At 44.5% G+C, this 13,838-nt stretch overlaps 1 protein-coding gene across 2 annotated transcripts in view; it reads right to left on the reverse strand.

The window, feature by feature from the left end:
• BDP1 (BDP1 general transcription factor IIIB subunit) overlaps nt 1–13,838 on the reverse strand; it is a 1,097,554-nt gene that overhangs the window by 912,703 nt on the left and 171,013 nt on the right. For both annotated transcript variants that reach the window (XM_069224223.1, XM_069224213.1), the window contains exon 13: nt 4,140–4,320. In XM_069224223.1, coding sequence (XP_069080324.1) covers nt 4,140–4,320 — 181 coding nt within the window. The remainder of the gene's footprint in view (nt 1–4,139; nt 4,321–13,838) is intronic.

Genomic DNA, 13,838 nt, shown 5'->3' on the forward strand with positions numbered 1-13,838 from the left:
CTTCTTTTCCCATTTCTGGGGAGGTGAGCGGGTCAAATGTGAATCCAGAATACTCTTCAAGCTCCAAAACGAATCTTACTAGTAAGAAACCATCTTGTGCTGCAGCATGAATCCTCTTCTGGATTCACATGTTGTGCATTAGATTATAAAATTATAAAGTGTTATACCCTTTTTGGGTTGGTTGGGATGAAATGAGGATGACTTGGCACATAGGTGTTGTAGTACCTGCTGACCCACTTGTGCTTCTTTCGTCATCTGAATGTCCACACACTAGTGTTTCGTGAAAGTGTATGGCTTTGCCCATGTTGATGCAGTGCAGATTTCCTCAATGGTCACGTTTGCAAGGCACGCTAGTATTGCACCCTTCTTTCTGGCTGAGTGAGCTTTTGTGTAGCAGGTTTGGATGATGTCAACAATACATCTAGAAATAGTTGCCTTAGACACTGGTGATCCCTTGCTTGCCTTGGCGAATGATATGAAAAGTTGGTTTTCCTTGCAAAAGTTTTTCGTTTCTTGTAGATAGTACATTAAAGCCTTTCAAACGTCCAAAGTGCGTAGAGCTTTTTTCTGTTTGTGTCTTTGGTTCCTGAAAGAAAGCCGTTAATAGAATGCTTTGATTGACATGGAAATGTGTCTCTACCTTTGGTAGGAAGTGTAGGTTAATTCTAAGGACCACCTAGACCATGTCTATCTGTATGTATGGCTCTTGGACTGTCAGTGCTTGTAATTCGCTGACTCTGCGCCGTGAGGTGATTGCTATTAGAAAGGCTGTTTTGAGACTGAGGAACTTTAGATCCGATTTGTGCATGGGTTCAAATGGTTCCAACATTAACTGTGTTAACAGAGTGTTCAGATTCCATAATGGTGTTGGAGCAGATCTTCTTGGTGCCATCCTTTTCAATTCTTCTAAGAATCTCTTTACTACTGTGGATGTAAAAAGGCTGGTTCCTGAGGTGCCGCTACTGTAGGTCACTATAGCTGCTAAATCTACCATCAGTGATGCATAAGTGAGACCACTCTCCAGCAGGTGGTTGAGGCATATTAACATTGTGTCCTGTTGTGTTCTTTAGTCTATTCTATTGTTGCATGTGCACCAAAGAATGTATCTTTTCTATTTGTCTATGTGGCATTTACGTGTGCATGGTTTCCTTGCTTACTTCAGGATATCCATCGTCCTTGAGGGAAGCCGTAAGTGACCGAATTCCAAGTATTCAGGAGCAAAGCTGCTAGGTTGAGTGTAGCTGGTTCTGGGTGATATACTTCTCCGTGCTATGTTGTCGCAGGTCCTTTTTTTGCCTCAATGTGATTATTTGTTCCCTGAACATTTCCTGTAGATCCAAGTACCAAGTCCGTCATGCCCATTGGGGAGCTATGAGGATGCGTGTGGTCCCTGATTGCCTGGATTTCTCTATTACCCTATGGATCAAGGGAATTGGAGGAAAAATGCATGCAAATTTCCCTGACCAATTTATTGACAGGGCAGTCCCTCTTGACTGGGGCTGAGGAAACCTGGAGGCAGAGTGTTGGCATTTTACATTTGTTGCTGTTGTGAACAAGTCTATACTGGGTGTGCCCCAAATGTTCAAGATCCTTTGGATGACCTCTTGTTTTATCTCCCACATGTGTGAAATGTTTTTTTGCCCGACTAGTTTGTCTGTCTCTGTGTTGAGGTCTCCTGGTAGGCGAATTGTTTGTAGAGTTATTTTCTATTGTACTGCCCAGTACCAAATGTCTTAGGATAGCTTTGATAGGGTGAAGGATCTTGTTCCCCCTTGTTTGTTGAAGCAGAACTGCTGCATCTAGTGCTGAGTTTAGGCTTATGTACGAAGTGCCCTAGCCCTCTTGTATGACCACTTTGGCCCTCTTTCTGCATTCCACCAGGAGGTGTTACATGAGGCTTTCAATCTCCTGCCACTGTTGGTGTCCATAACGATTCATGAGAGGGCTTTGGAGTTAGCTTTCTCCATTGTGTAGGGGCTTCCCTTTCTATGTTCCAGCACACCACATACAACCTCTTACGCTCCTTCTCAGGCGGTGGTCCTGTGGAGGTGGGAGCATGGTTTCTTTTCATTGCAATGGTGACAATAATTGAATCTGCAGTGACATTACCCTTGATGTATTTTAAGTCTAGAGTAAAATGTTTATATTTCTTATTCACTCTGGATGTGACTGCCCTTGTAGTGGTTGGTTCCGTGAAGGCCTTCTTACCTTGATCCAGGATGCTAGGCAGCAACGGCAGATAGATTCCCCTTTTGAGCCGGCGGCAGGGTTTCTAGGAGAAAGCATGAACCCTCCTTCTCCTCTTCTTTCAATTCTACCCCATAGGCTCCAGCAATTCTCTTTACTAGGCTGTTGTAGATGGACAGGTCATCAACAGGGGATAGCCTCTCAGGGTAATTATCTATTCCCTTCTCAGGTGATTTGGCCTCTAGGTCCTGTCATGTTTCCTCGAAATGACTCGAGTTGCTGATGCCCTGTGCATATTCTGCCTCTTCGATTTCGAAGAACTTTTCCTGTTCTTGGTTGTGGGTTCTGGGGTCACCGGTACTTCCAAAGCTGACTGATCATCAGCAGCCTCCATAGTTGTTGAGGGCCTTAAAGGGGTATGGAACCCTTCAAGGAACCATCAAATTCCTTCTTTCTGTGGATGATACCGGCCATTTCAGTTTCCTTTTCTTTCTTTCAAGCTCTTGTGCCTGTTGGTCTGCTTCAGCCTCAGGGAAGATTTTTCTTTTCGTTGTAAATAGTTCCCCTGGTCTTGCTCTCTATTTTGCTCCCTCTTGAGCAGGGGCTTCCGAAAGTGCTGTTAGGCCTTTGGTATCCTTGGTCGGGATCTGTGAGGCTGTTTTGGTTTTGGCTTACCCTTCAGTCACCTATGGTTTTGGCGCTGAGGCTTCTTTGGGACGTTTATGTTCTGTAGACTTAGAGTCTGTACCTTTGCATTTTTTCTGTCTACGTCCTTTTTTCTGTCGACGTCCTTTGCACCCTTTTTCTGCGACTGAGTCTTCTCCGCCTTGGGCTCCAAAACTACGACGTCCGAGTCTCCCCTTCTCGCTGACTCGGCCTCCTCCACGTTCTCCTCCTAATCACCAAGGCCTAGGTGTCGGAGTGATTCCTGTTTCAGAGCCACTACCATGGTGTAGTGTGGTGGCAATTGGGACAAAATGTATAAGAGTTTTTTCCATGGCCCTGTCTCCTCTCTCTTCATTCTCTGTTGATGGTGAAATTTGCCAGTGGTGTCCCCTGATGCTGCAGAGGAGGTTTCCCCTCTCCTCTGTTGATTTCCTTTTGTCTCACTCAACGACCTCTTCGATTTTCTTAATGTTCTTTCAAAAAAATAGAAATATACCAAAATTCTTCGGAGCTCCTCCGCTGAACTTCCAGACCCAACGGTGGAAAAAAAGCATCTGAGGATGGCGACCACACACAGGAACTTCCAGGGCACCATCGGACGTCACACAGAGGACAGAGTAGAACCAAATGGTGGTCGACGACACTAAGGAGAGGGGAGTGAGGAGGAAAAAAAAAAAAAGAGTAGAACACAGCGTTTCCGGAGCCAACCGCTAGGCAGCAGAATAATGCAAAGCATGTGAATCCACAACATTCTGCTAAATATAGAAAATAACATGCCTATCTCTACAAGCAAGGGGTCAAAGTGAGATGAAATAATTGTGGGTCCATGAATGTGAGTGTTCAGTATCGCAAATACAGTAACAGACAACTTAACTGGACTAGGGCAACAAGGTTAATGGTTGCATATTTGGGTAAATGTATTGCACAACATGGGCAGACACATTATGCAAAAGTCCACAAAGGTGATAGAATTTTTTATAAGGATTACTGTGTGGATATCCCTAGGTATTCCCAAGTTGATGATGTTGTAATTTGTCATTCATAAAATGCCATTACTACCATTGCAGCACTCTTTAAAAACAGATGAACAGGATAAATATAGTAGATGGAAAACTGCATCAAAAACAACTTCTAGAGCATATATCCTAGCACAATAGGAACAACTCTGTAAAGAAGGCTGCGCAGAGGGAGCAGCAACAATACTTTTCAGATAGGATGCTCATTCAGCAACATGCAGTATTTTCTGAAAGCCTACAGAAGCGGCTTTATTACCAATTCAGAATTACCTGCTTAAGCCATCACTGTCTTTTTCAGCTTCTTCACTGGCTGGAGAAGGACATTCCGGCGGTCCGCCACCCAGCAAAACCTCCTCCCCTGATCTTCTAGAACTTGCTCTTTCAGACTGTCCCTTATGGCTTGTTGAATCCACAGTGCTAGCCCCAGATTCTTCGAGACTTTTTATTTTGCCTGTTAATATATTTTTAGTTTGCTATTACTATTATCACTCTGGCTCTGGAAGAATTTCATTCTTAAACTTTTTTTTAGATACTACTAGTTCATACTGTAAAAAGCTTTAAACATTTTTAATTTAACCGCAAACAGAAACCATAACGTAAAACATTTATAATGAAAAAATGCCCCAGAGAAACAGAAATATGCCTAGGTTTTGAATACAAGAATTTTGGATTTGAGAAGGCTAAGGCTGACTCATCCAAGATTGCTTTGTGAGTTCTACTGGGCAAAGGCAAGTTAATAGGAGATTCGTTTTTCAACTGCAATACCCCGCCAACAGATAAACAAATAAAATAAAAAAACAATGTGCACAAGCACACAAGTTTATACATTTACAATAACCTATTAGTATGGATCCCAATGATCTGAAGAAGGATAAATATATATATTAGCATAAATATGAATTATACCAACAGATAATTGCTTTATATAATGGTGCTATAGTTAACAAAACCACATTAGTTTGAAGATAAGTTAACTAGCACTCACCCACACTCTACATGCTTACCTTGAAACACTACTTTATAAAATATATCCAGTGTGTGGCTCTATTATATCCTAGTGTTTTAAACACTTTACACTAACTGTATACCCAGAAATGTACTAACGTCGAAACCCAGTGAAGCAAGTATACAGACACACTCAAACACATACCAAGCCTAACAAATACATCTCCTCCCTCCTGTGTCAGTGCATAGGAAGTCATGTTCAACAAGGAATTCACAAAGCATTTCTTTCCCATCACGCACACACCACTGCAAGAACATCACACCAACTTTAGAAAGAAATCTATTGCAGTGATACTTTTCAAAAGCTAAACAGTTCACACATTTTTCATTTATCTTTCACAATCCACTGCCTAGCCATGGATTTCTTGTATGTGACCCTGGCTATAAAATAGGCATGCCCACACGACCCATTCAGAATTAGGTATTCAGATAGGTGTGTACAAGTTTACACTTGGTGGTATTTCATAATGTATTCTTTCAAATCAATTTAGTTTGTCTTTACTATAGAACACTTGTGCTTTTGAAGATCTCTCAAACACAAATGAAAACCTATATAAAAGACAAGCATTACAATAAGGACAATAAAGGAAAAACAATTCTTATTCTTAAAAGGAATAGTGGAAACCTCTATTAAAGCAAAGAACCAGAGATCAGATATGTCAGACTCTGAGGGTAAACCTGGCCCTAAATGGATTATTTGCCTTCCTTATGGGCAAACTTCAGAAAGGTCCACAATTTGACAGGGGGGAGCTGCAAGTAACAAAAATACAGCCTGTACCTCTATGGAGGATGCAGCACTAATTTATAACTCTCCCATCTCACTAGGCAAAGTCATGCATAAGGAATCAATGACAAACTGGTATTGCTGATGATGTTCTTTCTCTAAATCACATTAAAATAAAAAAAAGCCACCTATTATGAGCGCATGACCTTCTCCTCATTTATTACAGATTTAACCTTACCTGATGTTCCATATGCAGTCAATAATGTACCTATTAGATCTTTCTTGCACAGACCTGTGATACCAGCTTGGATACAACTTAGAATACTGACTAACAAATGCAAAATTCTGGGTGGGATCTGGCACCAATTATGCATGACATTTCAATATCATAACCTATGGGCAACCAATGTGTGCTCTAAAAAACATTACAAGCTCTTCAACGAATATTATCTTCAATTCTCTCTCTGATGGAAAAATTGGTGGCAGCTCGAGATTATGCTTCCTCAATTATGAAAGAGATACTGAAAGCAGTTACTTTTCTCATTGGGAATGGTCCCTTATTCACTACATCCCTTAAAAAATAAGGCTGCATTGCAAATTCATACGTATATGCCAAGCTCCTCACAGAGAACCCTCATCAAACGTTGATGAATGTTGTAGTAAAGACATCTGCTCCGCCAATAACTGAAAAGCCATTTGATTATTTAGTATGATTAGAAGAGAAGTCCCAAGAGGTATTTTCTTAGAGTACCAATAGGGGAATTAGAATCTAAATGCAGAGCTAAACCCAGGATAAGACCCTTATGTATACAAATACTAAAAAGAAAAAGCCCAAAAGAGAATAAAAAGAATGCCGGTCCAACAAGCTGATTACCTAAGAAGTGGAGGTGTAAGATTCTCTATTTTTTGTACAATTATAATGTAGTCCTTCTTACTATTACCCAACTCAACCCAAATAAACAAAAGCTTCACAAATTACTATAAAACCTTGGCAACTGACAATCAATGTGTTCAAGACTAAAACAGTGATCCTGAAGCCAACTCTCAAGATTAAATGCACATATGCTATCAATAACCAAGCACGCAACTTCTGCTATCCCAAAATGAACAAATAATCAATTTCTACTATGTTGCATGTATACAGTCTCAAAGCAATGGCTGCAGCCTCCTGAGGATTTTAATTATGGGGACTCCTGAATATTTCAACTCTACAAATAGTTGAAAATTGATTTCCGTCATCCCTTTTGAGTCTAAGCCTAGGTAACCCCTTGGCTGTCTTGTGCCTGAAACTAGAAATTATCTATTTCTCGTATTATTTCTCTAATGACAATATTATATTGGGTTTGGCTGCATTGGAACATACAGGCATTTTGCCTATTAAATCTTTTACATCAAAATGGGGGGAAAACAAAGCTAATAGTGAGCTCTTTGAGTGCAACACTGGCAATATTGAGTATTATCCGTTTCATGTTTTTTTGTTCTTTAACATCCATTCCTCTTAAAAATGGCTCTATCCCATAATAAATGTATGGAAAATGTTACTTTCCCTGTAGTAACTGTTGTGGCGCGTAGTTCTGTAGATTCACATGCTGTGCATACTCCTGTCATCTAGTGTTAGGCCTGGATGTATACAAGTTGTTTTCTTCAAAGAAGTCTTTTCGAGTGACGAGGTATAGTGACTCCATCTGTAATCCGCATGAGCACTGGCTGCCCTGTTAGAGGACAGGTTGCCAATGAAGACTTCCTCTTCCAGAAAAGGAATTTTTCCTCACATGGCAAAGCAGAAATTCTCTACCCGATTAGGGTTCCATAACCATTTCTGTAGTGAGGGCTTAATTATTGCTCTCCTGCATGCCATTGCAGGTATCTAAGCAGTATGCCAATGTAGGAGCACACCATGCAGCTAGTACAGATGGCCGTTGTTGGTAGATAGAGGCTAAAAGAAATAACCCTAAATGCTCTTTTGTGGTAGTGAGGGCGAGCAGGTTAGGCTTATCAGAGGGTAGTGTTAAGCATTTCTTGAACACACACAGTCAATAAATGGGACACACACTCAAGATGATACTCGAGACCAATTTAGAAACAATAACACCAAAAACTTCATAATTGGGTAAATACTTTTCGAGTTATCACTTTTTGAAGTATACCGAAAGACACATACAATTGCAGCTTTAAATCAGTAATGTTATCTTATGGGAGAGAAACATATATTGCATCTGGGTATTTGTCAGCGACTTACATGACTGTTCTTCTGGATGTAAGGTAAGTATGCGGCAGGGTCAAAGGCAGCACCAACAGGTCACCTCGGTTGGCTCTGGGGTGTCCAGGTGCAGAGGTGCTTTTCAGCATTGGATGCCCCGTTTAAATCAATGGGGAATGGTCCAGTTCAAAAGAGGATACAAGTAAAAATTGGAGGGCTAGTCCAGGCAAACCCACAGGAAGGGGGCTCAGTCTTTGATGGTCTTGCATACTCAGAGTCAATGTTGGCCCACTGAAACTTGGGCTGGGGGTTCGTATGCAGTGGTGCTTTATACGGTGGGGTTGTGCTGCAGGAGGCACTCACGGTTTTTCGTTGCCTGCAAAAAACAGGCTGCAGGAGGTACTGAGGGACCAGTCCAGCCAAACCCGAAGGGGGGGTTCAGCTCTGGAGGGACTCAGTCTGCCTAAACACAAGTTGAGACTGAGCGCTTAAGGGTCTCTGTGCCGCTTCTTTAAGTCGCAGTACGGATCTCCGGCAAAGTGCCCCACTGCAGTGGGCCCGTCAGACATTGCAGCGGCAGTCTGATGACGAGCAAGCCCTATGATGAAGCATGACATCCATTGGATGTGTGAGCACATTTGCTTCTAAATATAGAAGTGCCTAGTGAAGTTCATTATCTTTTTTGGAACGGTGTACTCTAAGGTATTGAATAATTATTAGGGAGGCTGTACACTGGACCATTAATCTCTCTGTCTCTCTTTACGATTGTGACTTAAAAGTAGTCATGCAGTGTCTTTGGCATGGTAGACAGAAGTGTGCCATTTCATGTCTTCAAACCTGGTTTGCACCATCTAAGGCAGCCTCTAATGGCAGCCTGTGTGTAATTTGGATGTGGGTCAATTAGGATGGCATGCTGCAGCCCTTAGGACCCTTTTTAGTACCCATGCCATATGTACCAGGGGCAACATTTACTAGGGACTTACAGACGTAAGACCATGTCAATTGGGATACAATCAGACTTTACATGTTTTAGGGAAAAAGCACTGTCTCTGAGCTCTGATTAGCAGGCCCCAGCGCACTGTCGGAGTCGAAAATCAACGTCTAGTAGTTCTAAAAGGGGCAAAAAGTAGAGAGACATCTGCAATGAAGTCCAGTTTTCTAAATACACCCCTGAGCCCTGTAGATGTGGAGGCACTGGCTTTATGGTGCCATTGAGTAGGAGGGCATTTACCTCTTGCCGATGCCAGTGCTGGTGTGCAGAGGGGATGTGACTGCGGGTTGGTCTGTTGGGAGAGGTGGAATTGAGCTCCAAACAGTAACCATAGCGTATGATGTCTAGCACCCACTGCTTGTAGGTGATATGCTGCCTTTGGTGAAGAAGCCTTAAAGTCGACCCCCAACAAGTGCTGTGTGATCATGGAAGGAGGGGAAAGTCACTGCTTGGCAGGGGCAGCTCCCTTGGGGAAGCTCCCCCTTATCTCTTCCTTTGGAACTGTTGCCTCTGTAGCAACCTCAAAAGTAACCCCTTTGTTGGAAGCTAGTTCTTTATATGACATATCAAAATAAGGTATATCATGCAAAGAGTTCAGGACTTCCCTTAACAGTAAACAGAGACTTGCTCTAGCAATCCCAAGGAGGTGGTGTGGTTGAGCAGTCTTAGGCTTATCAGAGAGGAGTGTTAGACATCTGCAAATACACGCAGTCAGTAAATGAGGCCCAACTCAATAATGAGATCCACATCAATTTACAAAAATAACAAGTATCTCTATATATATTTAGGCACCAGAATCAATACAATCAGGTAAGTATGTTTTGCAAGAAAACGTTGTACAGTTTTAAAAAGATTACAGTTTAATTTTTGGAAGCTGCAATGATATCCTATGGAGGAAAAACAAATACAGCAAACAGGTATAGTACAGCGACTTAAGGGACCAAACTCCTGGACATAAGGTAAGGTATAGGGCAAGGGTCAGGACCATGCCAAATGGTCACACAAGGCGGCAAAGGGGCAGCCGGGTGCAAAGGTGTAGTACGGTGACGGGTGCCCAATGTTAGTCAGTAGGGATCGGTCTGGTTGAAACGAGGCTGCAGGTTTGGACAGGCAGTACAGTTGAGGAGAACCACAGGCAGGTTAAAGTCTTGAGATGCTTGGAGACATAGGGACACCTCAGGTCCTCTTCTCTATGGGCCAGGGGTGATGGGTGCAGAGTTGTCATGAGGCATCAGGTTTTCTCCAATTAGGAGCAATAGAGGTTGAGGGGGCCTGCGGGCAGAGACTGCAGGCAGCATTGAGGAGTCCACAGTGGGCAAGTCCAAGGTGGGATTTGTCTCTGGAGGGAAGGGGAGCATGCTGGCACCATTGGCCCACTTCAATTCGGGCTAGGCGACACAGGTGCAGTGGTGCTTTTCGGGGTCAGGTTTTTGCGGTCCGGAGTCCTCTCAGGTCTGTTATGGTGCCTGCAAGATGAAGGGAAGCAGCTCCGCTGCTACACAGGAGTTCCTGGGTCTTTAGTGAAGGCAGCCAGTCCTTCCAGGGTTTTGGACGCACAGCAGCTTGCAGGATGAGTCGACTTTCGCACTAATCAGAGGGAACAGCAGACAGGCCAGCAGCGCTGGGGCGAAGTCAGGTGCTTCTTCATCAACCTTTGCTTTTGTGGCTCTAGAGTGTCCTCCTTCATAGGCCAGCAGGATTCCGATTTCCTTGTGAGGCGGCGCCTCTAAATACTGAATGTAGCTGAATTGAGGGGTGAAGTAGTAGCCAAACGGCTACTTATCCCTGGGGTCACTACACTTCATATATGACCACTTCCTGTGGGAAGTAGGCATAACCCTGTCACAGAGTTCCTACTTCTGCCAACACCAAGACGGCAGATTGCTACATGGGTTGTCCACATCCGGCAGCTCACCTTAGAGGTGGGACTGACCTGAGGGGAGGACACACCTCTCTGAATACTAAATTTCCTGCTTGGCCAGGTGCCAAATGGGCCCTGCGGTATGGGTTTTGGCAACCCTCCTTTGAGTAAAGCCAGATATGGATACCAAGGGCGATGGGCTTCTGTGAAGACCCTGCCTTGGAATGCAGATTTGCACGTCATTCTGTTGGGTGGAGTGTATAAACACCTCTCCCACAGCAGGCTTTGTTTATGACTGCCTGAGAGCAAAGGCTCTCACTCTTGGAGATCAGAAGCATGTCTGGCTGGCTAAAACTAGTCATTCTGCACACTGGTAGTTGGTAGGTTTGCAGGGGGCACCTCTAAGGTGCCCTCTGTGTGCGTGTATCAATAAATCCATCACTGGCATCAGTGAGGGTTTATTAATACAAGATGTTTGATACCAAACATCCCTATTTTCAGTGAAGCCATCATGTAGCTGGAAGATCTCGTATTGACCAGTGTCCAGCACATGTACTTAAAACGTCGTTCTTGTTCACTCACTATGTCTAAGAATCAACAAAGACATAGCATGGGCATATCTGCTCTTGCAGATACGCCCTAACTTAATATAATACACCTTGCCATAGGGCTGGTAGGCCTGCTGTAGGGGTGACTTACATATATTGCACGCAGTGTTAGGGGACAGAGTACACAAGCTGTGTGCATGACGTGTTTTCACTTTTGGCTACACCAAGACACACAGGGGAGGGAGGCACACTACATGCTGCACGCCTTGGGGACCCTCTTTGGTACCCATGCCCTAGGTACCAGGGGTACCATTAACTAGGAACTTATTGTTGGGGGCAAAGGAATTGCCAATTGGGGACCAATTGTACCGTATTAGGGAAAGAAATCCGGCACTGTGGACCTGATTAGCAGGAACCCAGTGTAATGTCAGTCAAAACTGCATCATGTACCAGGCAAAAAAGAGAGGGGAGAGTGGATTGGGGTACGTGACAATGTAAAAAGGGGGACTTTCCTACACGTTTGAAGAGGGTTGCTGAGGCTGCTGACTTTGATACAAAGTGGAGGTGCCACGGTAGGCAGACTGAGAAAAGGATCCCCAAGGGGAGGACATTTAAAGGGCACCCACGGCTCTGGCGATCTCTGTCTTTCTAGATCATCTCCAGCACCTCATCAACCTATGACCCAAACAGGTGTTCCCTGTCAAAGGGCAGGTTGAGGAGATTCCAAAGAACATCTGGCTTGAACCCAGAAACATGGAGCCTGGCGTGCCTGTAGATGAGTTCACTGGAACAGATGACACGGGCCAGCAGTATCAAGAGCACAAAGTACAATGGAACTAGAGAAGTTTACCTTCGGAGACTTTTGCAGTTCTCATCTGGAAGATGATGGAGGAGCTCGTCCATTTCATCCCATTGAGCCCTGTCATACAGGAAAGGTAAACCGATTGGATTAGCAATGAACCAGTGGTTGGAGGATTGAGCAACAATTCCTTAGTCAGCAGCATCAATCTTTTTATTTTCTTTGTCCAGCAGTGGTGCATCGCAAGCACCCTGTGCAATGGCCCTTTTGCGGGCAGCGTGGGCCACCAATAAATCGAGCAGGAGTGTTTGTGTCTGGGGGACCTCAAATGTACACTGGGTCTGACAGCAAGGCCTTAAATCTTTTGTCCGGCCTACGGGTGACTACCCAGGCATTAACTGGCTCTTTGAAAATATCAGGATTTGGGCATATCCTTCAACACTGGCAAGTATTGCATGGAACAGTGGGAGGAAGAAAGGGTTGCCAACAGGAAATCCGCCTCAATGGCACCCTTATGCATCTCTACTTTATGGAAAGAGGCCACCCTGTCGAGTCAAGGGCCTCATCCTAGGAGGTGGTGTCATCAGGTGGGGAGGGTCATTAGGATAAAGATCAGGGTCTGTGTCCCCCCAGAGGATCCACATTATACAGATCCCAGGGGTCATCCTGTGGATACTGGTCATAAAGGTCCCGTGGGCCTCCTGGACTATGCCCCCCAAACCCTGAGTGCGGGGACTCATGAGGTGAAAGAAAGGGGTTAAGCAGGTGGAGGGGGTAAGGGTGTGGTAGAAGGAATGGGGGAGGAAAGAACAGGGTAGGTGGATGAGGCAAAGGGCTAATTACCTCGTCATGTCTCCTCTTGCTCTTGAGTGGGGGCATGTGGGTCAAGTGCTCTGTCGAAGCTGAGCGTGTGCATCGAGCCATTCTTGTTTGATGCTGGCAGCTGGGACTGGAAGTGTCCAGGGTGAGGATGTAGGAAAAAGCCTCTTTTTGGCATGCTTAACCTCCCGCTCCCAGTTTTTGCTGGTATTTGATGTCATTTCGACTGAACGTGCACTGGTTTCCTGCTAACCAGATCCCGTTGCCAGATCTCTTTCCCTAAACTGCACGGGTGTTTCCCCAATGGGCACAATTTAGTACCCTCTTTAACTCCCTAGTAAATGGTACCCTGGTGCCGACGGCATGGGGAACTAAGGGGTGCAGTACGAATAGTGCCACCCTAAGGGGACCCTCAACAAGCACATGACAGGCTGCCATTGCAGGCTGCGTATCTTGGTGCAGGCAAAAGTGAAAAAACAACATGACACACAGCCTCTGTGCCATGTCCCCTAACACTGAATGCACTATATGTAAGTCAACCCTCTAGGATGCCTTTCAGCCATAAGGCAGGGTGCATTATACTACATGTATGCCCTTGCTATGTCTTTGTCGATTCTCAGACATAGTAAGTGACCAGGGAAGCCATTCTCAGCTATACAATGGCTTCACTGAAGACAGGGATGTTTGGTATCAAACATCTTGTATTCGTGAACCCACACTTTTACCAGTGTTGGATTTACCAGTACATGCACCGAGAGGGCACATCAGAGGTGCCCCGTGAAATCCTACCAGCCTCGGCTGTGCTCGCTGATCAGTTTCTGCCAGGCTGTCACCCAAGACTGTGTTCTGTACCCCTAGGGTGAAAGCCTTCTGCTCTCTAGAGGCCCAGAACAAAAGCCTGTTCAGGAGGAGGGTGTAAAGACCTCCCATTCTCCCCACAGGATGACCTGCTGATTAGATTTCCTAAGACAGCAAGCCTCAAAGGGCTACTGCCTTTGAAATGCAAATATGGCTCTCCTCAC

This window comes from Pleurodeles waltl, chromosome 1_1, assembly GCF_031143425.1.
Source record: "Pleurodeles waltl isolate 20211129_DDA chromosome 1_1, aPleWal1.hap1.20221129, whole genome shotgun sequence".
Classification (NCBI taxonomy): domain Eukaryota; kingdom Metazoa; phylum Chordata; class Amphibia; order Caudata; family Salamandridae; genus Pleurodeles; species Pleurodeles waltl.